This window comes from Oncorhynchus mykiss, chromosome 9 (genome assembly GCF_013265735.2).
Source record: "Oncorhynchus mykiss isolate Arlee chromosome 9, USDA_OmykA_1.1, whole genome shotgun sequence".
NCBI classification, from domain to species: Eukaryota; Metazoa; Chordata; class Actinopteri; order Salmoniformes; family Salmonidae; genus Oncorhynchus; species Oncorhynchus mykiss.
Window position 1 is genome coordinate 15,951,928 of NC_048573.1, and position 27,874 is coordinate 15,979,801.

Consider the following 27,874-nt stretch of genomic DNA (forward strand, 5'->3'; position numbering starts at 1 on the left):
TTTTATTACATTTGTAAAACATCTCAAAAGCTAATTCCAAATCTCTATTTAACTCATTTTAAATTCAGGCTGCAGAACGACAAAATGTGTAAAAAGTCAAGGGGTGTGAATATTTTCTGAAGGCACTGTACCCTGCCTCACAGCTAATCAGTCTTATACCATGCATCTTCCAAACAACCAATCAGTGATGAGTCTCACACCATGTACTGCCTCTTTAATAATCACATGATCAGTTCCTCCCTCTAAACAAACCCAGATTCAGCCATAACAGGCATACAGAAATCATTGCACAAGTATTTGTGGGAATGTTTGTTTGTTCAGTTTTTTCTATCAATTGATACCCCCCCCCCCCCCCCCCCCAAAAAAAAAATCACTTATATATTATTTAAGTTTTTTTTCTTCTTTTAAACAGTTCAGGAGAATAAGTAATTTTATAACGATAAAGTCAATGAATGGGGAACAGTGAAGAAACAACAAAAAAATGCATTCCTATGGGTCCACGTACAAACATTGGGTTATAGGCGACCCCATACTTGCAGGGAGTTAACGGCCCAGCACACAAGACAAGACAAGGGTTGTGTCCCAAATGGTACCCTATTCCCTATATAGTGTACTACTTTTGACCAGGGCCCATGGGACTCAGGTCAAAAGAAGTGCACTATGTAGGAAATAGGGTGCCATTTGGACTCATTCAAGAGATCCTATCTGGCTTAGTTTTACCCCAACCTTGTTCTCATTCTCACTTCCAACCTGACTTCTCCACTTAGCTGTTATTCATTAGGCACCAAACAGAAGACAACTGACTATAAACAGAGGGAACAACATGAACTTGTCCAATAAGAAACGCTCGTTTCCATTTTGCGCTAATGAATACGGCCTAGATGACTCACACCAGCACGTAGTTTCCTTAACAAACCTTTATAAAACAGAACCGAAGAGTGTTGGAGTAGAGCCTACAGAGGCTTTTACTGTAGCTGGAGAACAGGAGCCAGAGAGGGAGGGAGAAGTCTTCAGTTGTTCATTGGCAGTCGTCATCACAGACCGACATGGATACCCTATATAGTGTACTATATATATATATATATAAGTGTACTATATAGGGAATAGGGTGCCATTTCGGACACAGAGAGAGTAAGAGAGATGTATCAGTCCTGTAAAACGCACTGCTGCTAGTCCGTAGTAATAGTGGGAGCTCTCATCTGCTCTGCTACGATGCACTCTCCTTCCTCCTCCTTTTCTTCCCTCCTCCTCCGCCACCTCTCCTTTAGTCCCTTCCCAAATCTATCCCCCCCCCACCCCCACCCAAACCCCCAGGTAGAGCATCAGTACATCTTCTGTCGACTAGGCAACACCGCCTCCTTTAGGAATGAGAAGATGAGCAGGATTCCGGACCGCTTGCCCCTCTTTCCCTTGGTGAAGTAATTTGAGACCACGTCATCTAGAGAGGGTGAGAAATATCAAAAAAGGTCATTAAATAACTGACCATCAATTCACTTTGTGAAAATGGCAATATCTTTCAATCCTGGCACACCTGAATCAACTAATCCAGGGCTTGATGATTTGTTGAATCAGGTGCGTTGGTGCTAGTTCGGGAACCAGTCTTTTTAGCTAGCATTCCACTCGTGTCATTTGCCAGAGAGACTGGTATTTCGGCAATCTTAATGTTCAATGTGCAACTGGGTTTAAGGTGCAGTTGCTGATTGGTATTTGGAAACAACAACATTTGGCGCAATATAGAGTTAGAAAGTTAAGAACAACAATAAAAACTTCCGTTATGAAGTGCTTGTGAGAAGTGTCAATGCAAGATCATGTTGTTCAAAGTGGCTAGAGAGGACTCCATAATGAGAGTGTAATAATGATACAGAAAATATTAGCCTACAAGGTTCAATTCAAATACGGTTTGCTTCAGTTGCATGCCAAGAACGAGGAAAGAAACTGGCACCTGTCGCCATTCCTCGCAACATATAGTGCCTTCAGAAGGTATTCATACCCCTTTGACTAATTCCACATTTTGTTACAGCCTTACTCTAAAACAGATTACATAGTATTTTTTCCTCAGCAATCTACACACAATACTGCAGAAAAAATTGAAATATCACATTGACATTAGTATTCAAACCCTTTGCTATAAGACTCGAAATTGAGCTCAGGTGCATCCTGTTTCCATTCTACAACTTCATTACTGCCCACTGCACTGAAGATAGGAAACACTGTCACCACTGATAAATCCACAATAATTGAGAATTTCAATAAGCATTTTTCAACTGCTGGCCATGCTTTCCATCTGGCTACCCCTAAACCTGTCAACAGCACTGCACCCCCCCACAGCAACTCGCCCAAGCCTTCCCGATTTCTCCTTCTCCCAAATCCAGTCAGCTGATGTTCTGAAAGAGCTGCAAAATCTGGACCCCTACAAATCAGCCGGGCAAGACAATCTGGACCCTTTCTTTCTAAAATTATCTGCCAAAATTGTTGCCACCCCAATTACTAGCCTGTTCAACCTCTCTTTCGTGTCATCTGAGATTCCCAAAGATTGGAAAGCAGCTGCGGTCATTCCCCTCTTCAAAGGGGGGGACACTCTTGACCCAAACTGCTACAGACCTATATCTATCCTACCCTGCCTTTCTACGGTCTCAAGTCAACAAACAGATTACCGACCATTTCAAAATCTCACCATACCCTCTCTGCTATGCAATCTGGTTTCAGAGCTGGTCATGGGTGCACCTCAAGGTCCTAAACGATATCTTAACCGCCATCGATAAGAAACATTACTGTGCAGCCTTATTCATTGATCTGGCCAGGGCTTTCCACTCTGTCAATCACCACATCCTCATCGGCAGACTCGACAGCCTTGGTTTCTCAAATGATTTCCTCGCCTGGTTCACCAACTACTTCTCTGATAGAGTTCAGTGTGTCAAATCGGAGGGTCTGCTGTCCGGACCTCTGGCAGTCTCTATGGGGGTGCCACAGGGTTCAATTCTTGGACCGACTCTCTTCTCTGTTTACATCAATGATGTCGCTCTTGCTGCTGGTGAGTCTCTGATCCACCTCTACGCAGACGACACCATTCTGTATACTTCTGGCCCTTCTTTGGACACTGTGTTAACAACCCTTCAGGCAAGCTTCAATGCCATACAACTCTCCTTCCGTGGCCTCCAATTGCTCTTAAATACAAGTAAAACTAAATGCATGCTCTTCAACCGATCGCTGCCTGCACCTGCCCGCCTGTCCAACATCACTACTCTGGACGGCTCTGACTTAGAATACGTGGACAACTACAAATACCTAGGTGTCTGGTTAGACTGTAAACTCTCCTTCCAGACCCACATCAAACATCTCCAATCCAAAGTTAAATCTAGAATTGGCTTCCTATTTCGCAACAAAGCATCCTTCACTCATGCTGCCAAACATACCCTTGTAAAACTGACCAGCATACCGATCCTCGACTTCGGCGATGTCATTTACAAAATAGCCTCCAATACCCTACTCAACAAATTGGATGCAGTCTATCACAGTGCCATCCGTTTTGTCACCAAAGCCCCATATACTACCCACCATTGCGACCTGTACGCTCTCGTTGGCTGGCCCTCGCTTCATACTCGTCGCCAAACCCACTGGCTCCATGTCATCTACAAGACCCTGCTAGGTAAAGTCCCCCCTTATCTCAGCTCGCTGGTCACCACAGCATCACCCACCTGTAGCACGCGCTCCAGCAGGTATATCTCTCTGGTCACCCCCAAAACCAATTATTTCTTTGGCCGCCTCTCCTTCCAGTTCTCTGCTGCCAATGACTGGAACGAACTACAAAAATCTCTGAAACTGGAAACACTTATCTCCTTCACTAGCTTTAAGCACCAGCTGTCAGAGCAGCTCACATATTACTGCACCTGTACATAGCCCACCTATAATTTAGCCCAAACAACTACCTCTTTCCCTACTGTATTGATTTTATTTATTTATTTATTTAGCTCCTTTGCACCCCATTATTTTTATTTCTACTTTGCACATTCTTCCACTGCAAATCTACCCATTCCAGTGTTTTACTTGCTATATTGTATTTACTTCGCCACCATGGCCTTTTTTGCCTTTACCTCCCTTATCTCACCTCATTAGCTCACATCATATATAGACTTGTTTCTACTGTATTATTGACTGTATGTTTGTTTTACTCCATTTGTAACTCTGTGTCGTTGTATGTGTCGAACTGCTTTGCTTTATCTTGGCTAGGTCACAATTGTAAATGTGAACTTGTTCTCAACTTGCCTACCTGGTTAAATAAAGGGGAAATAAATACAAAATAAATAAAATTAGAGTCCACCTGTGGTAAAATCAATTTATTGAACATGATTTGGAAAGGAATACACCTGTCTATATAAGGTCTTACAGTTGACAGTGAATGTCAGAGCAAAAAACCAAGCCATGAGGTTGAAGGAATTGTCTGTAGAGCTCCGAGACTGGATTGTGTCATGGCACAGATCTGGGGAAGGTTACCAAAAAATTGCTGCAGCATTGAAGGTCCCCAAGAACACAATGGCATCCATCATTCTTAAATGGAAGAAGTTTGGAACCACCAAGACTCTTCTTAGAGCTGATCGCCTGGCCAAACTGAGTAATCGGGGGAGAAGGGCCTTGGTCAGGGAGGTGACCAAGAACCAAATGGTCACTCTGACAGAGCTCCAGAGTTCTCCTGTGGAGATGGGAGAACCTCCCAAAAGGACAACCATCTCTGCACCACAACACCAATCAGGCCTTTAATGATAGAGTGGCCAGACGGACGCCACTCCTAAAGGCACCTAAATACTCTCAGACCATGAGAAACATTCTCTGATCTGATGAAACCAAGATTGAACTCTTTGGCCTGAATACCAAGCGTCAGGTCTGAAGGAAGCCTGGCACCATCCCTGAGGTGAAGCATGGTGGTGGCAGCATCATGCTGTGGGGCTGTTTTTCAGCATCAGGGACTGGGAGTCTAGTCAGGAGAGACAAAGATGAACAGAGCAAAGTACAGAGAGATCCTTGTGCTCAGGACCACGGACTGGGGCAAAGGTTCCCCTTCCAACAGGACAACGACCCTAAGCACACAGCCAAGAGAATGAAGCAGTGACTTCGGGACAAGTCTCAATGTCCTTGAGTGACCCATCCAGAGCCCGGACAGAGCTCCCTATCCCAGTCTGCTGTCCCACACATGCTTCAAGATGGCCACCATTGTTCCTATACCAAAGGCAAAGATAACTGAACTAAATGACTATCGCCCTGTAGCACTCACTTCTTTCATCATGAAGTGCTTTGAGAGACTAGTCAAGGATCATATCACCTCCACCTTACCTGCCACCCTAGACCCACTTCAGTTTGCATACCGCCCCAACAGGTCCATAGACGATGCAATCACCATCACACTGCACACTAGAGGTCGACCGATTAATCGGAATGGCCGATTAATTAGGACCGATTTCAAGTTTTCATAACAATCGTAATCTGCATTTTTGGACACCGATCATGGCTGATTACATTGCACCCCACGAGGAGACTGCGTGGCAGGCTGACTACCTGTTATGCGAGTGCAGCAAGCAGCCAAGATAAGGTGCTAGCTAGCATTAAACGTATCTTATAAAAAACAATCAATCTTAACATAATCACTAGTTAACTACACATGGTTGATGATATTACTAGTTTATCTAGCTTGTCCTGCGTTGCATATAATCGATGCGGTGCCTGTTAATTTAGCGTTGAATCACAGCCTACTTCGCCCAACGGGTGATCTAACAAGCGCATTCACACACAAAAGCACTGCCGTTCCACCAATGTACCTAACCATAAACATCAATGACTTTCTTAAAATCAATACACAAGTATATCTTTTTAAACCTGCATATTTAGTTAATATTGCCTGCTCACATTAATTTATTTTAACTAGAGAAATTGTGTCACTTCTCTTGCGCTCTGTGCAACAGAGTCAGGGTATACGCAGCAGTTTGGGTGTGAAGACAATTTATTTCTAACAAAGACAGCCAACTTCGCCAAACGGGGGATGATTTAACAAAAACTCATTTGTGAAAAAAAGCACAATCGTTGCATGAATGTACCTAACCATAAACATCAATGCCTTTCTTGAAATCAATACACAGATATTTTTTTAAACCTGCATATTTAGCTAAAAGAAATTCATATTAGCAGGCAATATTAAACTATGGAAATTGTGTCACTTCTCTTGCATTCATTGCACACAGTGTCAGTATATATGCAACAGTTTGGGCCACCTGGCTCGTTGCAAACTAATTTGCCAGAATTTTACGTAATTATGACATAACAATGAAGGTTGTGCAATGTAACAGGAATATTTAGACTTATGGATGCCACCCGTTAGATAAAATACGGAATGGTTCCGTATTTCACGGAAAGAATAAACGTTTTGTTTTCTAAATGATAGTTTCTGGATTTGACCATATTAATGACCTACAGGCTTGTATTTCTGTGTGTTATTATATTATAATGAGGTCTATGATTAGATAGAGCAGTCTGACTGAGTGGTGGCAGGCATATTGAATATTGTAGACTCATGTTCAAAGGAACCACCAGCTTTCATATTTTCTCATGTTCTGAGCAAGGAACTTAAAAGTTAGCTTTTTTACATGGCACATATTGCACTTTTACTTTCTTCTCCAACACTGTTTTTGCATTATTTAAACCAAATTGAACATGTTTCATTATTTATTTGAGACTAAATAGATTTTATTGATGTATTATATTAAGTTAAAATAGGTGTTCATTGTTCATTCAGTATTGTTGTAAGTGTCATTATTACACACACACACATACATACATACATACATACATACATACATACACATATATATATATATACACATATATATTTAAAAAATGGTCCGATTAAATCGGTATCGGCTTTTTTTTGGTCCTCCGATAATTGGTTTTGAAAAATCATAAAATCGGTCGACCTCTACTGCACACTGCCCTATCCCATCTGGATCAGAGGAATACCTATGTAAGAATGATGTTCATTGACGACAGCTCAGCATTCAACATAGTACCCTCCAAGCTCATCATTAAGCTTAAGACCCTGGGTCTCAACCCCGCCCTGTGCAATTGGGTCCTGGCCTTTCTGACGGGCCGCCCCCCAGGTGATGAGGGTAGGAAACAACATCTCCACTTCGCTGATCCTCAACACTGGGGCCCCACAAGGGTGCATGCTCAACCCCCTCCTGTACTCCCTGTTCACCCATGACTGCGTGGCCATGCACGCCTTCAACTCAATCATCAAGTTCACAGACGACACAACATTAGTGGGCTTGATTACCAACAACGACGAGACAGTCTACAGGGAGGAGGTGAGGGCACTCGGAGAGTGGTGTCAGGAAAACAACCTCTCACTCAAATGTATTTTACCCTTATTGGAATGTATAGGCCACCTTCCACCAAAAGTCTGTTTTTTGATCAGTTTAATAACATGCTTAGGGAATGTGATTTTGGGAAAGAGGTCATCTTAATGGGAGATTTTAACATGAATTATGAAGACAAGTCTGTAGGAAAACCCTCAAATGGATCACTAATACCTTGACCTCACACAGCTAGTTAAAGGGCCAACCAGGGTGACTTGTTGCTCTAAAACACAGATTGAACTGGTGTTCAGTAATAAACCAGAGAGAGTGACTAAATCATTCAATATGGTTACTGGGCTATCTGATCATAATCTGACACTTATAGCCAGAAAGCTGTCTAAGAGCAGGTTTAACCTCTCTACTGTTAGAAAGCCGGATGAACTAAGAATACTTAAGAGTGAATTAAACTATTTTGAAAACGCAATTACGGGAATTAACTGGAATGCTCTCTTGTCCTATACAGACATGGAAGCTGATAGTCAGGTTTTTCTATCCACAATCCAGACTACAATAAGTGGTTTCCTAAAGAAAATCAAATCCAAACCTGGCCAAAAGAGCACTCTTCCTTGGCTAAATGGAGAAATCTGGAAATTGATGAAAGAACGAGATTATGCTCTAAAAATAGCCCTAAGATCCAAATTAGAGCATGACAGACATGACAGTTTGACAGTTTACCACGTTGAGAAATAAGGTGATGAAGGAAATCAGACAGGCCAAGGCAAAAAAATGTATTAACATAATTGGTGAAGCAAAGGGAAATTCTAAATTGATCTGGGAGAATCTAAAAAGGTTAACAGGGAAAGACCATAGTAACACTGCAAAAATACTAGAAATCATGGTGAATAACAAACACAGGATGCAGTCGAAATAGCAATAGCCTTCAATTCCTACTTTATTGACTCTGTCAGGGTACTGACACAGAACCCTTCCACTGGTTTCTTGGGCTCAGTGCTAGTGAATGACACTCAACCTGTCTTCATCATAAGGGAGGTTTCTGAGTCAAAGGTGAACAAGGTGATTAGCTCACTAAAGAACTCTACCTTTCTTAAAAACTACAAAGAGTCACTCATTGGCCCCATTACTAAGGTCACCAACACATCTATTGGTCTCGGGTGTTTCCAAGGGTATGGAAGTCGGGCCATTATACCTGCCATCTTTAAATCGGGCGACCCTGCTGACATGAGTAACTACAGGCCCATTAGTATACTACCTGTGGTGTCAAAGGTTGTTGAAAAGGTTGTTGAAAAGTGTGTAACAACTGATTGCCCACCTCAACAACAGCCCCTTCACATTACACCCCATGCAGTTTGGCAGCAAAACACTCCACAGAAACGGCCAACTGCTTTCTTCTGGAAAATGTGAAGTCCAAGATGGACAAAGGGGGCGTTGTTGGGGCTGTGTTTCTGGACCTAAGGAAGGCTTTTGATACTGTTAACCATGATATTCTCATCACAAAATTGTCGAAGACCATCATACCTTGAAGGCAGAACTCAGTGTGTCAGAGTGAGCAATGAGCTGTCGCCCACTCTTAGCTATGATGTGGGTGTGCCCCAAGGGTCAATACTGGGGCCCCTCCTGTTCAGCCTGTACATTAATGATCTGCCTTCTGTCTGTACTGGGCTTGAAGTTCAAATGTATGCAGATGATACAGTGCTATTTGTGCATGCAAAGAGCAAACAACAAGCTGCACAAGAACTCACTACTGTAATGGTCCAGGTTACAAAGTGGCTCAGTGACTCGTGTTTGCATCTCAATGTGAAAAAAACTGTTTGCATGTTCTTCACAAAGAGGGCAACAGATGCTACTGAGCCAGATGTCGATGTGTCAGGGGAGAAGCTCCAGGTGGTATCTGATTTTAAGTACCTTGGCATCATACTTGATTCCAACCTCTCTTTTAAAAAAGCATGTGAAAAAGGAAGCCCAATAGCCATCATCACTGTTACATCCTCAGAAAGCATGAGCTCCTGAGTTGGGAAAATCTTGTGCAATACACCAACGCATGTCTTGTATTCAAGATCCTAAATGGCCTGGCTCCCCCTCCACTCTGTATTTTTGTTAAACAGAAAACCCAAACATGTGGCAGCAGATCCACAAGGTCTGCCACAAGAGGTGACTGTATAGTTCCGTTAAGGAAAAGCACCTTTAGTAAATCTGCTTTCTCTGTGAGAGCTTCCAATGTCTGGAATACACTGCCATCAGACACACATAACTGCACCACTTATCACACTTTCACAAAATGTATGAATACATGGCTAAAGGTCAATCAGATAGGTATCACTAGTCACTTTAAATAATGCCACTTTAATAATGTATACATATCCTACATTACTCATCTCATATGTATATACTGTATTTTATGCCATCTATTGCATCTTGCCTATGCCGCACGGCCATCGCTCATCCATATATTTATATGTACATAGTCTTATTCCATCCCTTACATTTGAGCATATAAGGTAGTTATTGTGAATTTGTTAGATTACTTGTTAGATATTACCGCACTGTCGGAAGCATTTTGCTACACTTGCATTAACATCTGCAAACCATGTGTATGTGGCAAATAACATGTGATTTGATTTGGATTTGAACCCGATCAAACATCTCTGGAGTGATCTGAAAATAGCTGTGCCGCAACGCTCCCCATCCAACCTGACAGAGCTTGAGAGGATATGCCAAGAGGAATGGGAGAAACTCCCCTAATACATGTCTGCCATGCTGTGCCAAGAAGACTCGAGGCTGTAATCGCTGCCAAAGGTGCTTCAACAAAGTACTGAGTAAAGGGTCTGAATGCTTATGTAAATGTCATATTTCCATTTTTTTTTTTTTAACATTTCTAAATACCTGTTTTTGCTTTGTCATTATGTGGCATTGTGTGTAGATTGATGAGGGGGGGGAAAAAAAAAACCATTTAATCCATTTTAGAATAAGGCTGTAACATAACAAAATGTGGAAAAAGTCAAGTGGTTTGAATACACAGTATGTTGGTCATCATGACTTGCTGACATTTTTATTTTATTATGCTCATTTCTATTCTATTATTAGTCCCTCCTCTCTTAAGAGATGGAGTCCATACAGGCTATTTTAGGAAACCTTCTGAATGGACGTAGGCTTAGAAAGAATTAGCGAACTCGCACACACACCCTAAATGGACCCATCAATCCCATCTTCTCCGGACAAGCTTTTTTCCAGATGCCCCAAAACAATCGGAAAGGGGATTCATCAGAGAAAATGACTTTACCCCAGTCCTCAGCAATCCAATCCCTGTACCTTTTGCAGAATATCAGTCTGTCCCTGATGTTTTTCCTGGAGAGAAGTGGCTTCTTTGCTGCCCTTCTTGACACCAGGCCATCCTCCAAAAGTCTTCGCTTCACTGTGCGTGCAGATGCACTCACACCTGCCTGCTGCCATTCCTGAGCAAGCTCTGTACTGGTGGTGCCCCGATCCTGCAGCTGAATCAACCAGCTCTTGCTGGACTTTCTTGGGCACCCTGAAGCCTTCTTCACAACAATTGAACCGCTTTCCTTGAAGTTCTTGATGATCCGATAAATGGTTGATTTAGGTGCATTCTTACTGGCAGCAATATCCTTGCCTGTGAAGCCCTTTTTGCGCAAAGCAATGATGACAGCACATGTTTCCTTGCAGGTAACCATGATTAACAGAGGAAGAACAATGATTCCAAGCACCGCCCTACTTTTGAAGCTTCCAGTCTGTTATTCGAACTCAATCAGCATGATAGAGTGATATCTAGCCTTGTCCTCGTCAACACTCACACCTGTGTTAACAAGGGAATCACTGACATGTCAGCTGGTCCTTTTGTGGCAGGGCTGAAATGCAGTGGAAATGTTTTTGGGGGATTCATTTAATTTGCATGGCAAAGAGGGACCTTGTAATTAATTGCAATTCATCTGATCACTGATCATAACATTCTGGAGTATATGCAAATTGCCATCATACAAACTGAGGCAGCAGACTTTATGAAAATTAATGTGACATTCTAAACCTTTGGCCACGACTGTAGACGATAAAAGGCTACACTGGTCACTCGTGCGTGGCTGCCAAATGTTATATTTGGCCTATGGGGACACCTATACAATTGAGAGAACGTGATCATAATCATTATTTTAGCTATCCACAGTAGACTTCCCTCCTAATGAAAAGGCCCTCCAGCGTACTTGCACTTGATATGCATTTATGGATGAGAAAATTAACTTGCCATTTTCAAAAAGGAGATCAGTGGGGAATTGGGGATTCCCTGCTTTGCTATCGGTTGCCTACATCAACAGCCAGGGTTTCATTAAATAGGCCTCGGCACTATAAAGGGTTCGATACTACGACCAAATGTGACTGTTAGACTTGGTAGTGCAACACACATTTTTTTAATTGTTCAAAAGGGCGCCAGTGAATTTCTCTTACCTGGTCACGTTATTTTTGGGTTAGACAATTTGCTTAATTTGTTTTATTATCATGATTTATTCAAACAGTAATGTGCAATTGACCAAAAATAAGGCAACTTTCTAAGGAGGCAACAACGGCACAGGAATGCCCTTCTGTGTGTGTCAGGGCTCCACATACAGGGCTGCCCGGTTTTGGAAACCCTCCGGGCCTGTCGATCATCCCCGTCAGTGGCGCGCTTGCGCAAGTGAAAGAAAAATATTGTAATAATTTTTAATCTAGGCTATACAATTGATTTAAAAAAAACGGATTGATTCCTGGAGCCGTTTGTTCGTTATGTCGATTATTTATCACACGCGCGCTGCACACATACAGTGCCTTCAGGAACTATTCATACCGCTTGACTTATTCCACATTTTCTTGTGTTACAGCCTGAATTCAAAATGGATTGCATTGATCCCCCCCCCCCCCAGATCTACACACAATACCCCATAATTACAAAAGTTAAAACATGTTTTTAGAAATGTTGGTCCACATTTTGCCCACATATTTTAGAATGTAAAAATAAATGTCAATGTATAATTCCATTGTGTAGGCCTATTAATGGTAATGCATATTTTGTTGCATACATTGAGGTTATTATATATTTTTACCTATAGGCTATTACAACAATTAAATATAAAAATGTAGATCCTTGTCAGCACTTCATTGAGCTTCACGTTTCGTTTAACACTTTGTTTTTCTTTGAGTTTCTTCAATTCAATTCTTCATCAATTGCAACTAAGTGCTTGAAAAAGTCCTACTTTTTCAGGCTACTTGCTCAGCTCGCAAATGAAAGAAAATCACCTGTTACTGAAATTATGCACGGATCATTCACTTTCCTGTGAGATATGGACCCTGCCAGTATTTTTTTATTTATTCCGGCCTGTAGCTTTCAGTTGGCACTGGCCCGGTGTGCCACTGGCAAATATATTTGAATGTCGAGCCCTGCTGTGTGCGGTACGAGTAGGCCCTATATGTCTACCACTTTGTGTAGCAATTAGCGATGCTAATGAAAATCACATGCTACTGTTCTTGTCTATTCATTTTCTGTATTGTTTCATGTTTTATGTGGACCCCAGGAAGCGTAGCTGCTGCTTTTGCAACGGCTAATGGCAATCCTAATAAAATACAAAATAATTGTCTTCGGGTAGATGGAAAGGTTATTTTGCACTTTATTTTAAAAGTCCAAATCAATTTAAAAACACAAGGGCATGCTAATTTAAGAGATGGCTAGTAATTATTAGCCTGGTTTTATGTGGAATGCAGGCCCATTATTGGACAGGCCAAGTTTTAATCAATTATTTCAAATGTAAATCATGCAACAGTCTAAGGCACTGCATCACAGTGCTAGAGGCGTCACTACAGACCCTGGTTCGATTCCAGGCTGTATCCCAACCGGCCGTGATTGGGAGTCCCATAGGGCGGCGCACAATTGGCCCAGCGTCGCCCGGGTTAGGGTTTGGCCGGCGTAGGCCGTCATTGTAAATAGGAATTTGTTCTTAACTGACTTGCCTAGTTAAAATGGTTAAATAAAATAGAAATTAGCTATTGAAACCATATTCAAACATTTGTAGCACCAGTGCCACTAGTGGAAAAAGTTAGTGTAGACTTAATTGCACATTTTATTAAACTTGACGCATTTGGCCATGTCCAACTTCAATTCATTGGCACAAAATGTGTCAGACCCCCAAAAAATGTGCTCTGGCATGCATGGCACAGGTGGTGGCCTAAATTCACCCTAGTAGACTAGGCCTAATGTATATGCTAGTATACAAATGGTGGATTAATTAGCCCTAATCCACCTAGGAATGAACTTCTAATTTACACTCCAGTCTTCACTGTTCCCTTCTAGCGCAATTCACACGTCTCCGCTGGCATCTCTACTGGCCTCTCCCTCTTCCATCCTCTCTGTATTCCTCTCATAGCTGTTGAACCAGTAGCCTAGCCCAATGCGTGTCCCAGAAGTAGCAATATAGCTTGGTAATTTATTTTGAGCAAGAAAAAAATAAAAATCTTTGCGATCACATTGGCTGGTGGTAAAAATGCAAGAAACGGGAATCCTCGTGTTCTCCCTAAACCCAAAGTTATAATGAAATATATAACATCAGAATGCCCAACGTTAGAATGTTTCCAATCAAATGTATGAATAAAGTTTATATTTTCCTATCAGTCTAATTTGCAAAAACATTGTGAATGGATGATAGCTGTGAGTGTTATCGAATCAGGATCAAATTAAAGAATGTTCATCTTTGAAGATTGCCGAAAGGCCAGTCTCTTTGGCAAATGGCAGGAGCGGAATGTAATAGTTGAACAAGGATGACAACCAGGCTACATTGGTACTGGGCTAGAACAAAAATGTAAGACAACCTCGTTGGTCCAACCATAAGGTGAACAGTATTAAAACTACTTAGGGCTGGGCCCCTTTTTTCTCCATTTTCTGTCTGAATGACGTGCCCAAAGTAAACTGCCTGTAGCTCAGGCCCTGAAGCCAGGATAAGCACATAATTAGTACAATTGGAAAGAAAACAAGAAGTTTGTAGAAATGTTAAAATAACTTAGGAGAATATAACACAATAGATACAGTTGAAGTCGGAGGTTTATATATACCTTAGCCAAACACATTTAAAATCAGCGTTTCACATTTCCTGACATTTAATCCTAGTAAAGATTCCCTGTCTTAGGTCAGTTAGCATCACCACTTTATTTTAAGAATGTGAAATGTCTGAATAATAGTAGAGAGAATGATTTATTTCAGCTTTTATTTCTTTCATCACATTCCCAGTGGGTCAGAAGTTTAAATATACTAAATTAGTATTTGGTAGCATTGCCTTTAAATTGTTTAACTTGGGTCAAACGTTTCAGGTAGCCTTCCACAAGCTTCCCACAATAAGTTGGGTGAATTCTGGCCCATTCCTGACAGAGCTGGTGTAACTGAGCCAGGTTTGTAGGCATCCTTGCTTGCACATGCTTTTTCAGTTCTGCCCACAAATTTTCTATGGAATTGAGGTCAGGGCTTTGTGATGGCCACTTCAATACCTTGACTTTGTTGCCATTTTGCCACATCTTTGGAAGTATGCTTGGGGTCATTGTCCATTTGGAAAACTCTATTTGCGACCAAGCTTTAACTTCCTGACTGATGTCTTGAGATGTTGCTTCAATATATCCACATAATTTTCCTCCTTCAGGATGCCATCTATTTTGTGAAGTGCACCAGTTCCACCTGCAGCAAAGCACCCCACAACATGATGCTGCCACCCCTGTGCTTCACGGTTGGGATGGTGTTCTTCAGCTTGCAAGCATCCCCCTTTTCCTCCAAACATAACGATGGTCATTATGGCCAAACAGTTCTATTTTTGTTTCATCAGACCAGAGGACATTTCGCCAAAAAGTACAATCTTTGTCCCTATGTGCAGATGCAAACCGTAGTCTGGCTTTTTTATGGCGGTTTTGGAGCAGTGGCTTCCTCCTTGCTGAGCGGCCTTTCAGGTTTTGTCAATATAGGACTCGTTTTACTGTGGATATATATACTTTTTACCGGTTTCCTCCAGCATCTTCACAAGGTCCTTTGCTGTTGTTCTGGGATTGATTTGCACTTTTCAGACAAAAGTACATTAATCTCTAGGAGACAGAACGCATCTCCTTCCTGAGCAGTATAACGGCTGCGTGGTCCCATGGTGTTTATACTTGCAAACTATTGTTTGTACAGATGAACGCGGTACCTTCAGGCGTTTGGAAATTGCTCCCAAGGATGAACCAGACTTGAGGTCTACAGTTTTTCTCTGAGGTCTTGGCTGATTTTCCCATTATGTCACGCAAAGAGGCTTCTAAAGCCATGACATCATTTTCTGGAATTGTGTAAGGTGTTTAAAGACACAGTCAACTTGGTGTATGTAAACTTCTGACCAACTGGAATTGTGATACAGTGAATTATAAGTGAAATAATCTGTCTGTAAACAATTGTTGGAAAAATTACTTGCGTCATGCACGAAGTAGATGTCCTAACTGACTTGCCAAAACTATAGTTGTTAATTAACAATACATTTGTGGAGTGGTTGAAAAACAAGTTTTAATGACTCTATGTAAACCTACGACTTCAACTGTATGGTAGGAGAAAATCCAAAGAAAAACCAACCAGAATTATTCTTTTCTGAGAGACCATCCTTTTAGAAATGCCATACTGAAAATTAGCTCCCTGGGTGCAATTCCTAAGGCTTCTACGGGGTGTCAGTCTATGTTCAAGGTTTCAGGCTTGTAACATTTTTAGTAGAAGGACACAGTCTTGGAAATTCATGTTTGCACGCGCCATTAAAAGACATTACGCACCTGCTAAAAATCGGTTTCCTATTGAACATACTTCTTTCCGAAATAAATATTAGTTTGATTACATTTTAGGGTATCTGAGGAGCAAATAGAAACGGATTTTGACTTGTTGAAACCAAATTTAGGGGTAGATTTTCAGATTCCTTTCTCTGCAAATTGAATGAGTGGATTACTCAAATCAATGGCGCCAACTAAACTGACTTTTTGGGATATAAAGAAGGATTTTATCTAACAAAACGACACTACATGTTGTAGCTGGGACCCTTTGGAAGACAAATCAGAGGAAGATTTTCAAAAAGTAAGTGAATATTTAATCGTTATATGTGAATGTATGAAACCTGTGCCGGTGGAAAAATATTTTGATGTGGGGCGCCGTCCTCAAACAATCACATGGCAGGTTTTCTCTGTAATAGCTACTGTAAATCAGAAAGTGCAGTTAAAGTAACAAGAATTTAAGCTTTCAGCCGATATAAGACACTTTTATATGTACCTAAATGTTTAAAATCCATAATATTTATGATTATTTATTTGAATTGCGCACCCTCCAGTTTCAACGGAAGTTGTCCCACTAGCGGGACACCAATCCTGAATTAAGACGACTTGGTTGGTCCAACCATAAGGTGAACCCAATTGAGTGCTGATGTAATTTCCTGTCACAACTTGTGGACTTGTTTACGTGTTGCTGTGCGTTTTGTTGCTGGAAAAGTCCAGACCCACTCCAAAAGGCTTTCGGAGCCATCGACTTCGCCATCGATCTTAATGTTTTTCCTCATAGTCCTTGAGTATCGGACCACCATTTTATTATGTTCACAATCGCAACAAATAATCTGCTCAGACCCCAACCAAGGATCGTCAAAAGCCGTGCTATAAATTCTCGGACAACCAAAAGATTCCTAGATGCCCTTCCAGACTCCCTCCACCTACCCAAGGACGTCAGAGTACAACAATTAGTTGACCACCTAACTGAGGAACTTAATTTAACCTTGCGTAATACCCTAGATGCAGTCGCACCCCTAAAAACTAAAAACATTTGTCATAAAAAACTAGCTCCCTGGTATACAGAAAATACACGAGCCCTGAAGCTAGCTTAGAGAAAATTGGAACGGAAATGACGCTACACCAAACTGGGAGTCTTCCGATTAGCTTGGAAAGACAGTACCGTACAGTCTCGAAGAGCCCTCACTGCTGCTCGATCATTCTATTTTTCCAACTTAATTGAGAATAAGAACAATCCAAAATGTATGTTTGATACTGTCGCAAAGCTAAGTAAAAAGCAGCATTCCCCGAGAGGATGGCTTTCACTTCAGCAGTGATAAATTCATGAACTTTTTTGAGGAAAAGATCATGATCATTAGACAGCAAATTACAGACTTCTCTTTAAATCTGTGTATTCCTCCAAAGCTCAGTTGTCCTGAGTCTGGACAACACTGCCAGGACCTAGGATGAAGGGAGAGACTCAAGTTATTTTAATCCTATATCTCTTGACACATTCATGAAAATACTCATGGCCTCTAAAATTTCAAGTTGCATATTAGATCCTATTCCAACTAAACTACCGAAAGAGCTGCTTCCTGTGCTTGGCCCTCCTATGTTGAACATAAATGGCTCCCTATCCAGCGGATGTGTACCAAACTCACTAAAAGTGGAAGTAATAAAGCCTCTCTTGAAAAAGCCAAACCTTGACTCAGAAAATGCACAAAAAAACTAAAAATCGGCCTATATCAAATCTCCCATTCCTCTTAAAGATTTTAGAAAAAGCTGTTGCACCGCAACTCACTGCCTTCCTAAAGACAAACAATGTATATGAAACGTTTCAGTCTGGTATTAGACCCCATTATACCATTGAGACTGCACTCGAAAGTGGTAAATTACCTTTTAAAGGCGTCAAGGCTCTGCATCATTTTAATTACCAAGGCTCTGCATCTGTCCTCGTGCTCCTAGACCTTAGTGCTGCTTTTGACACAATCGATCACCACATTCTCTTGGAGAGATTGGAAACCCAAATTGGTCTACACGGACAAGTTCTGGCCTGGTTTAGATCTTATCTGTCGGAGAGATATCAGTGTCTCTGGATGGTTTATCTTCTGACAAATCAACTAAATGTCGGTGTTCCTCAAGGTTCCGTTTAAGGACCTCTATTGTTTCCACTATATATTTTACCTCTTGGTAATGTCATTCGGAAAAATAATGTTAACTTTCACTGCTATGCGGACGATACACAGCTGTACATTTCAATGAAACACGGTGAAGCCCCAAAATTGCACTCCCTGGAAGCCTGTGTTTCAGACATAAGGAAGTAGATGGCGGCACATTGTGTTATTTTAAACTCGGACAAAACAGAGATGCTAGTTCTAGGTCCCAAGAAACAAAGGGTTCTTCTGTTGGATCTGACAATTAATCTTGATGGTTGTACAGTCATCTCAAATAAAACTGTAAAGGACCTCGGCGTTACTCTGGACCCTGATCTCTCTTTTGACGAACATATCAAGACTGTTTCAAGGACAGCTTTTTAAAATCTATGTAGCATTGCAAAAATCTTAAAACTTTCTGTCCAAAAATGCAGAAACATTCACCCATGCTTTTGTCACTTCTAGATTAGACTACTGCAATGCTCTACCTTCCAGCTACCTGGATAAAGCACTAAATAAACTTCAGTTAGTGCTAAACACGGCTTCTAGAATCTTGACTAAAACCAAAAAAATGTGATCATATTACTCCAGTGCTAGCCTCACTACACTGGCTTCCTGTTAAGGCTAAGGATGATTTCAAGGTTTTACTGCTAACCTACCAAGCATTTCATGGGCTTGCGCCTAGCTATCTCTCTGATTTGGTCCTGACGTAATGCTCTATGGTCACAAGACGCAGGCCTCCTTATTGTCCCTGGAATTTCTAAGAAAACAGCTGGAGGCAGGGCTTTCTCCTATAGAGCTCCATTTTTATGGAATGGTCTGCCTATCCATGTCAGAGACGCAGACTCGGTCTCGACCTTTAAGTCTTTATTGAAGACTCATCTCTTCAGTAGGTCCTATGAGTGTAGTCTGGCCCGGGGATGTGAAGGTGAAATGAAAAGCACTAGAGTGACAAACCACCCTAGCTGTCTCTGCCTGGCCAGTTCCCCTCTCCCCACTGGGATTCTCTGCCTCTAACCCTATTACGGGGGCTGAGTCACTGGCTTACTGGTGGTCTTCCATGCAGTCCCTATCAGGGGTGCGTCACTTGAGTCTCTGACATGATCTTCCTGTCAGGGTTGGTGCCAACCTCTGGTTTATGCTGTGGAGGAAATCTTTGTGGGCTATACTCGGCCTTGCCTCTGGGTGGTAAGTTTGTGGTAGAAAATGTCTCTCTCTAGTGGTGTGGGGGCCGTGCTTTGGCAAAGTGCGTGGGGTTATATCCTGCTTGGTTGGCCACGTCCAGAGGTAGTCAGACGGGGCCACAGTGTCTGCCGATCCCTCCGGTCTCAGCCTCCAGTAATTATACTCCAATAGTTTGTGTCGGGGGATAGGGTCAGTCTGGAGTACTTCTCCGGTCTTATCCGGTGTCCTGTGAGAATTTAAGTAGACTCCCACTAATTCTCTCTCTCTCTCCTCTCGGAGGACCTGAGCCCTAGGACCATGCCTTGGGACTACCTGGCCTGATGACTCCTCGCTGTCCCCAGTCCACCTGGTCGTGCTGCTGCTCCAGTTTCAACTGTTCTGCCTGCGGCTATGAAACCCTGACCTGTTCACCGGACATGTTACCTTGTCTGGGACCTGCTGTTTTCGACTCTCTCTCCACCCCACCAGCTGTTTCTAACTCTGAATGATCGGCTATGAAAAGTCAACTGACATTTACTCCTGAGGTTACTCCTGTTGCATCCTTTACAACCACTGTGATTATTATCATCTGACCCTGCTGGTCATCTGTGAACGTTTGAACATTTTGGTCGAGTTCTGTTATAATCTCCACCCGGCACAGCCAGAAGAGGACTGGTCACCCCTCAGAGCCTGGTTACTCTCTAGGTTTCTTCCTAGGTAGTTTTTCCTAGCCACCGTGCTTCTACAGGTGCGTTGCTTGCTGTTTGGGGTTTTGGGCTGGTTTCTGTATAGCACTTTGTGACATCGACTGATGTAAAAAGGGCTTTATAAATACATTTGATTGATTACGACAACCTGGTTGGTCCAACCATAAGGTGAACAGTATTAAGACGACCTGGGTCGTCTAACCACAAGGTGAACAGTATCATAGAGCTCACCTCCTTGCTGCATGGTGGATGGAAGCACGTTCTCCCCAGCAGAGAGTGACACGAAGAACGAGAAGGGGATAATCCACAGACAGATGGTGAAGTACGCAAGGACCTTCAGGGATAGAAGAGGTAGAGGTGAGGAGAGAGGAGACGTGGAGGGTGAGGAGAGAGGAGACATGGAGGGTGAGGAGACATGGAGACATGGAGGGTGAGGAGACATGGAGACATGGAGGGTTAGGAGAGAGGAGACACATGGGTACAAGGCAAGACTATGATTTCTTCCTAACCAGGTACAACTCTGGGCCTTAGAGCTAACAACTAGGGCTGAGAGTTTTTCCTGGTCAGCTCCTAACTTCAGGTCCTAGGTAGTGTTATATTGACTGTTAGTATAATAACTTGGTTTCTTGATTGACTGGCCGACCAACTAATCAGAGCTTTCTATTTCATAGCAACCATCTTTCCCTTGGTGAGGTATAAGCCATCTCCCTTCCATTGTGTCATGTGCTAAGTGAATAAATGAATATGTACCCTGCAATACTTTGCTCATTGGAGCTCAGGAGTGATCAACACAGATTAGGCTTACTTTAGAGTGTGTGACCTAAGCTTACCTCTGAGAAGGGGTAATACTCTGCTGCAAAGTACTGGAAGGCCATGTAGTGGTTCAGCACCACCAATACTGTGAGAGAGAGAGACAGACAGAGAGAGAGCGAGAGCCAAATGTTTAAACTCCTGAACATGTATCAGATTGCGTGATCAGGTAAACACTACTGTCCCAGCATATTGTACATAGACGTCTAAACATAGAGATCCCCACTACACACTATCCCCACTACACACTGGTTTCTGCCTCTGCAGCTGCCGGTCTCTGATGCTCACCACAGGAGAGGATGAAGTTAGGTGAGCTCAGCAGTATGTAAGGGAAGGTCTGCAGGAGGCCAAAGTACACCAGGTTGGTGAAGAGACCACAGCCCATCATCAGCCATGGGAAGCCTTCAAACAGGTACAGCCCCGACAGCACGCCTGTGGAGAACTAGAGAGGATGCATGCACAGAGCAATGGTTAGCTGCTAGTTCTTCAAAACATCTGGACTGGGAGTCAAGCTTACAGGACATAAGGGCCAGGGGTTTTCCCTGATCACATGATCTTGAAAAACTCAGAACCTTATAGGCTATAACTAGGATTTGGAGTTTCTCCTGGTCAGGTAAAGTGGTGACCAGGAAAAACTCCTAGTCCCTATTAAATGAGGGAATGGAGGGAGAGAGATTGGGTGGTGAGAGAGCTCCGTTTCCATGACATTCTAAATACAAGAGCTACTAGAGGAAATCATTTGCATTGTGTTCGAATTGATATCAGTCAAGAGACACTACTCACCAGTATCATGTACTTTATTATTCGACTAGTGGCAACTGTGTATTCTTCTATTAGTTCTGCCAAATAATACAGGCCAGCAGCTGGGGGGGGAGGAGAGACATGCTAATAAATAACAAGAACAAACCAAATGCATTACCAGCTTGTCCATAGACAGGTTGGTCGTTTAGCAACAAAACCGCCACTTGTGCCACTATGAGGTAAAACAGACAGGGTTGGCTTTCACAGGTAACATAAACTACATTAAGTCTCCGATGTTTATTGAAAACATAAATACATTTGCACAATGAGCACTTGTTGTCTCTCAAATACTTTGTTACAGTTATTGGTTAGCTAGCTAGCAAATTTTTGCCATCAGTAGAAACACCTCAAAACAAGACATGGTGTCAAGAACAAGATAAAACTAGATGGAATTGGACTCCTACAATTCCCCACATGGCAGCTTCTTGTCATGGTTGATAGCTATCTGACCGTTTAGAATCGCAACTCACGGACTTCTGCCCCATTTGAATAGTGCGCATCGTTTTGGTGATGTTGTCAGCTAACCCGTCTATAGACTGCACTGTACTGTAACATACGAGAGATGAGATAAATTGAGGAATAACACACACAACACAAAATAACCCCTGAAAAACTGAAGGTAGCCTAGATAGAAGCAGACATTTACTAACATGCTTCCAGAAGAGGCTACTTGAGGCAACGACACTATAACAAGTCAAAATATTTAGGTCAAAGAGAAGCTGGTGACAGATACACCCCAGGCAAGCACACGGGAGAACACTGCATCTCATCACGCAAGGCAAGGCACTCCCCCACCATTCTACACACAGACCAGAGTTTTCCACTAGCGCCGGCTGTCGGCTGTACAGCTGGTTACACACTCATTTTCAGTCGGGTACTTTTTCCACTTAAATTAACTAAGTTACTTTTCAATTCTCAGGTCAGAAAAAAAGTCTGCCGAGCCCTCCAGCTAGAATTAACGATATGCATCTTCAAGCGATCTATTGATTGAACAGGTGCCTGTCAGTCAAAGTGAGCAATGACTGGGAAACAGTGCTGGTTTGACAGTCTGCCGTCTGTCCCACCTCCCGGTACCTGGGTGTATGTGTTGTGTACGATGTGGTTGTAGTCAAATTCCTTCACACAGAGGGAGGAAAGCATGATGCTCCTCCATAATTCATGCGAGTCAATTTGCACGTCCCATATATTGTGGAAACGACGAGTCAAAATCCACTTAGCCTATTGTTTTCTGGCACATTGGAAGTGCTGGAGCATAGCCCCATTCATAGACCTTAACTCCTTTGGTGCATACTGACGATAGTATCTTCTGACAGGGGAAGATTTGTTAAGAGCCCCGACGATTGCACAAAAAATGTACACGCATTACTTGCGGTAATGTTTTGGAAAAATAAGGAACGTATTCATATCAGCAAGCAATCATTTTCAAAAGCCAAAAAGGTACATTGATACACCTTTATAGGGTTAGTGTTCCCACATGGCCATATCTCCATGTTACAGCGCTCGTTTACAGAAGACAGACAGTAGACATAGGCCATCACCTGCGCCAATTAGCTATCTAGCGTGCTCCGAACACCTGTGTGTGAGCTGAGGAGGAAGCGCAGTTGGTCAGCTGGAGGCACACAGGATCTGTGCAAAACTGCTACAATAATTGTATATTTTATTTGAAAGATTATTTTTCACTGAAATGAAAGAAGGTCATATCAATATACGTTTCCAAAACCGTTTAGAGAGCGATAATTGACGTTAAAAACAGTGTCAATTGTAGTTTACACAGAGCCAAATGTGGGCGAATGTAATGGCTGAACACCCTACATAGGGCCCCCGAGTGGTGCAGCAGTCTAAGGCACTGCATCTCAGTGCAAGAGGCGTCGCTAGAGTCCCTGGTTCAAATCCAGGCTATATCACCTCCGGCCGTGATTGGGAGTCCCATAGGGCAGCGCACAATTTGGCTAATATTTATTTAACCTTCAGTTAAGAACAAATTCTTATTTACAGAAGAGCAGCAAGCTTGACATTATAAATGGGGTGAACTGACTGAATAAAGTCAATGTCATATCCTTGCAATTCATAAATCATACAACGTAGTTATATGTCCATGGTATCACATCGGGACAAGTAAACTAAAGATCTAATTTGTATTTTCGATATGAAGTCTATCAGGACTTGCCAGACAGTGACGTTAAAAGTGAGTGACTCGTCAGCAGCCTACCGAATCGCACAGGTAAGAAAGCCTTTCATTTGCTTCCCTAATTTGCATACTTGTAGGCTTTTTGGCAATTATCTGCAGATAAATTATGAAAACATTCAATGAAGATGGTGAATCGTCTTCACTGCAGGAACAATAGGTAGGCTAGTGGAGAGACAGCCTCACTCTGGTCCAAAACTTGATAAAAGAAAACAGACTGAATTGTTTTAAAAGCTAATGATACTGATATGGTATTTTCAAAGATATGGATCTTGGTCTACTGATTTAATCAAAGTGTTGACAATGGAGTGGTCAAATGCTGCTTTCTGTGTAGCAAAGCCCATGTTATATAACCTGCTTCATTCTTCAATCTGAGAAAATGCCTCTTAAAAGGAAGCTTGAAGCCTTAAACTAATATCTTATGTTTCACCGAGTCATGGCTGAACAACCACATGAATAAAATACAGCTGGCGGGCTATACACTGTATCAACAGGATAGAACAGTAGCCTCTGGTAAGACAAGGGGTGCCGGACTATGTATATTTGTAAACAACAACTGGTGCACGATATCAAAGGAAGTCTCGAGGAAGTCTCGAGAGATTTCATATATATTCTTCGTAGCCGCCTATTTACCACCACAAACCAATGCTGGCACTAAGGCGGCACTCAATGAGCTATATACGGCCATAAACAAACAGGAAAACGCTCATCAAGAGGCGGCGCTCCTAGTGGCAGGGACTTAAATGCAGGGAAACTTAAATCTGTTTTACCTAATTTCTACCAGCATGTAAATGTGCAACCAGAGGGGAAAAAACTCCAGACCACCTTTACTCCACACACAAAGAAGCAAGCATACAAAGCTCTCCTTCCATTTGGAAAATCTGACCATAATTCTATCCTCCTGATTCCTGCTTACATGCAAAAACTAAAGCAGGAAGCACCAGTGACTGTCAATAAAAAAAAAAGTGATCAGATGAAGAAGATGCTAAGCTACTGGACTGTTTTGCTAGCACAAACTGCAATATGTTCCAGGGTTCTTCTGATGGCATTGAGGAGGACACCACATCAGCCATTGGCTTCCTCAATAAGTGCATCAAAGACATCGTCCCCACAGTGACTGTACATACATGCCCCAACCAGAAGCCAAGGATTACAGGCAACCTCCGCATTGAGCTAAAAGAGTAGACCTAACACTGTCAGAGCACGCACCCATTCTGATCGACAGAGCTGTAGTGGAGCAGGTTGAGAGCTTCAAGTTCCTTGGTGTCCACATCACCAACAAAGTATCATTGTCAAAGCACACCAAGACAGTCTTGAAAAGGGCACGACAAAACAACAAAACCTATTCCCCCTCTGGAGACTGAAAAGATTTGGCATGGGTCCACAGAAGGTTCTACAGCTGCACCAGCTGCACCATCGAGAGCATCCTGACTGGTTGCATCACTGCCTGGTATGGCAACTGCTCGGCCTCCGACCGCAAGGCACTACATCACTGGGGCCAAGCTTACTGCCATCCAGAACCTCCATACCAGGCGGTCAGAGGAAGGTCCCAAAAATTGTCACTCCAGCCAACCTAGTCATAGACTGTTCTCTCTACAACCGCACAGCAAGTGGTACCGGAGCGCTAAGTCTGGGTCCAAGAGGCTTCTCAACGGCTTCTACCCCAAGCCATAAAACTCCTGAACAGCTAATCAATGGCTACCCAGACTATTTGCCTGGACTTATTTCCTATTTTTTACTTAACACGTATTTTTCTTCAAAACTGCATTGTTGGTAAGTAATCATTTCACTAAGATCTACATCCGTTGTATTCAGCACGTGACAAACAAGATTTGATTTTCATTTCCCTTTGCTAATTTGAGCTGTTCTTGCCATAATATGAACTTGGTATTTTACCAAATAGGGCTATCTTCTTTATTCCAACCCTACCGTGTCACAACACAATTGATTGTCTCAAACGCATTACGAAGGAAAGAAATTCCACAAATTAACTTTTAAGGCACACCTGTTAACTGAAATGCATTCCAGGTAACTCATGAAGCTGGTTGAGAGAATGCCAAGAGTGTGCCAAAAGTGTGGTTACTACATGATTCCATGTGTTATTTGATTGTTTTGTTCTTTTGACTGGTAGTGTATTCTTTCAAGATAATTTGGGCTATTTATTTCATTTCAGTTAATAAAATACATCATTTGAAGAACAAACAATTGTATCTATTCATATCTTGCAGTAAAATGATTTTATCTCAAGAGAAGACAGGTTAAATGTTTTTATTTTATTTTTTAAGTTGAATGTTCCCTTTCTGAATTCATACATTTCCAGTAATTTAGATTGGACAAACGTGTTCTGGTATTGTGTTACAATCTGGGAGGTAAATACTCAAAGTATTCAATAATTTTGCTGTGGATTTCAGATGGAACGAAGGCATTATTAGAATGTACCAGAGACCACCAAAAAAAGAGCATTACATCCACATGGATTATCTTAATTTATTAGTTATTAGTAAATATGCTGATGAGTTGCTAAATAGACACTGTCATAATGCGCATTAACTGTCAAACAAGATTGGATTTTAGGAGATATTTTTTATGCCTATGTAACAAAACAAGGTTCACTGACTATCACTTTGAAACTAGTATTATCATCGAAGCTTACAGACACACATTTATGTAGCGCAGGGGGAAAAAATAATGTATAAAGCCATCTGCAAAGCTAAGCCTAATAGCCTATTAGACTTTTTTAAGGGTATAAACCAGGCATCTCCCATAGCTTATTGTACAGTAGTTTATAACTTATTTGGTGGAGATTTAGGCAGCATGTTTTTTTTTTTATTGAGTAGATAAATCATTGATGACTCGGCCCAAGACGCAATGGAATGTTGCAACCCATCCTCCACAGGTACGCATGCTCGAGCTGGCAGAGGTTAAACGTTGCCAGGTGAGATGACATCATGACTTTCTGAAAGTGCCAACGTGGACAGGGCAACAGTTGCGTGCTAGATAGTCCTCTCCAGCTATTGATTTTCTGTAAAGTTCATTGGCTATACGGTAACGGTACAGTACTTTTGTAAACAGTGGTAAAATATAGTTAGCTAATACATTAGCCACTTGCATAACAACAACATGGGCCACTAGCACTAGTTTGTTTTACATGGCCCAGTGCCCCAGGTCGGCGGAGTTTCAAATTGTAGACTATTCCAATAGTCTCCACCCGCCCGGAGCACCGCCCTTGCAAAACGAACTGTCCCAATGACAATGTACAGGTGTTAGCTATTTCGGTAGCAAGCTAACAATAGTTAGCTTTGTCACAAGTTGCAGGGTGGATGAAAAGGTTGAGGCAAGACAGGATGAGTGGTTAACGTTACATAGGCAACGACTTGGGCTAGTTTAATGTCAAATGATTGGTTACTAACGTTTCACGTGAAATGTATTAGTCGATTCGCTTAAACTCTCTTGAACATGAACCATAGCTAACATTAGCTAGTTACCTGATTGAGTTGGCTTTTAGCTCGATAGCAAACTAGCTATGGGAATTTGCCACACTGTGCATTGCTAACTACAAGGTTAATGTTATCCTAGCAAGTCAGTTTAATACATTTTCTTCCGCTACATTGTCGATTGTTTGTCATTCCGAGCCGAGGTCAAAGTGACAGGTATCAATACAAGGCGAGTGGGAAAATAAAGGCAATGTGGCGAAGCTAACAACTTCCACATGTAACGTTACAAGTAAACTCACCAATTGCTAGTGTGACGAAAGATATTTGTATCACCAACGACAGCCAACTTAGTAAATAAATAAACCACATCTCGTTTCATGTAAAATAAAACACATACATATGAAAAAACAAAAGTGACAGTGAGTGCTACGCTTGGAAATAATTTAGCTAACTGATGGATGGTCAGTTCCACCCCTCAAGGATCCAGTGTGCC

At 42.1% G+C, this 27,874-nt stretch overlaps 1 protein-coding gene across 1 annotated transcript; it reads right to left on the reverse strand.

Annotated features, from left to right (window-relative positions):
* On the reverse strand, positions 1–27,874 carry LOC110531609 (protein TEX261). The gene is made up of 6 exons (XM_021614897.2): positions 27,681–27,874; positions 21,745–21,824; positions 21,250–21,403; positions 20,982–21,049; positions 20,383–20,485; positions 1–1,438 (listed from the first exon to the last, which is right to left on the reverse strand). Exons 1-6 carry the CDS (start codon positions 27,748–27,750, stop codon positions 1,323–1,325), a joined length of 591 nt encoding a protein of 196 aa, XP_021470572.1. The 5' UTR covers positions 27,751–27,874; the 3' UTR covers positions 1–1,322.

Excerpts from the sequence above, each read along its gene's own strand:
- LOC110531609 (XM_021614897.2), bottom strand. The coding sequence starts at position 27,750 with ATGTGGTTTATTTATTTACTAAGTTGGCTGTCGTTGGTGATACAAATA. Across the intron at positions 21,404-21,744 it reads TAATAAAGTACATGATACTG|TTCTCCACAGGCGTGCTGTC; the intron begins GTGAGTAGTGTC and ends CATCCTCTCTAG. Across the intron at positions 20,486-20,981 it reads AGTATTACCCCTTCTCAGAG|GTCCTTGCGTACTTCACCAT; the intron begins GTAAGCTTAGGT and ends CTATCCCTGAAG.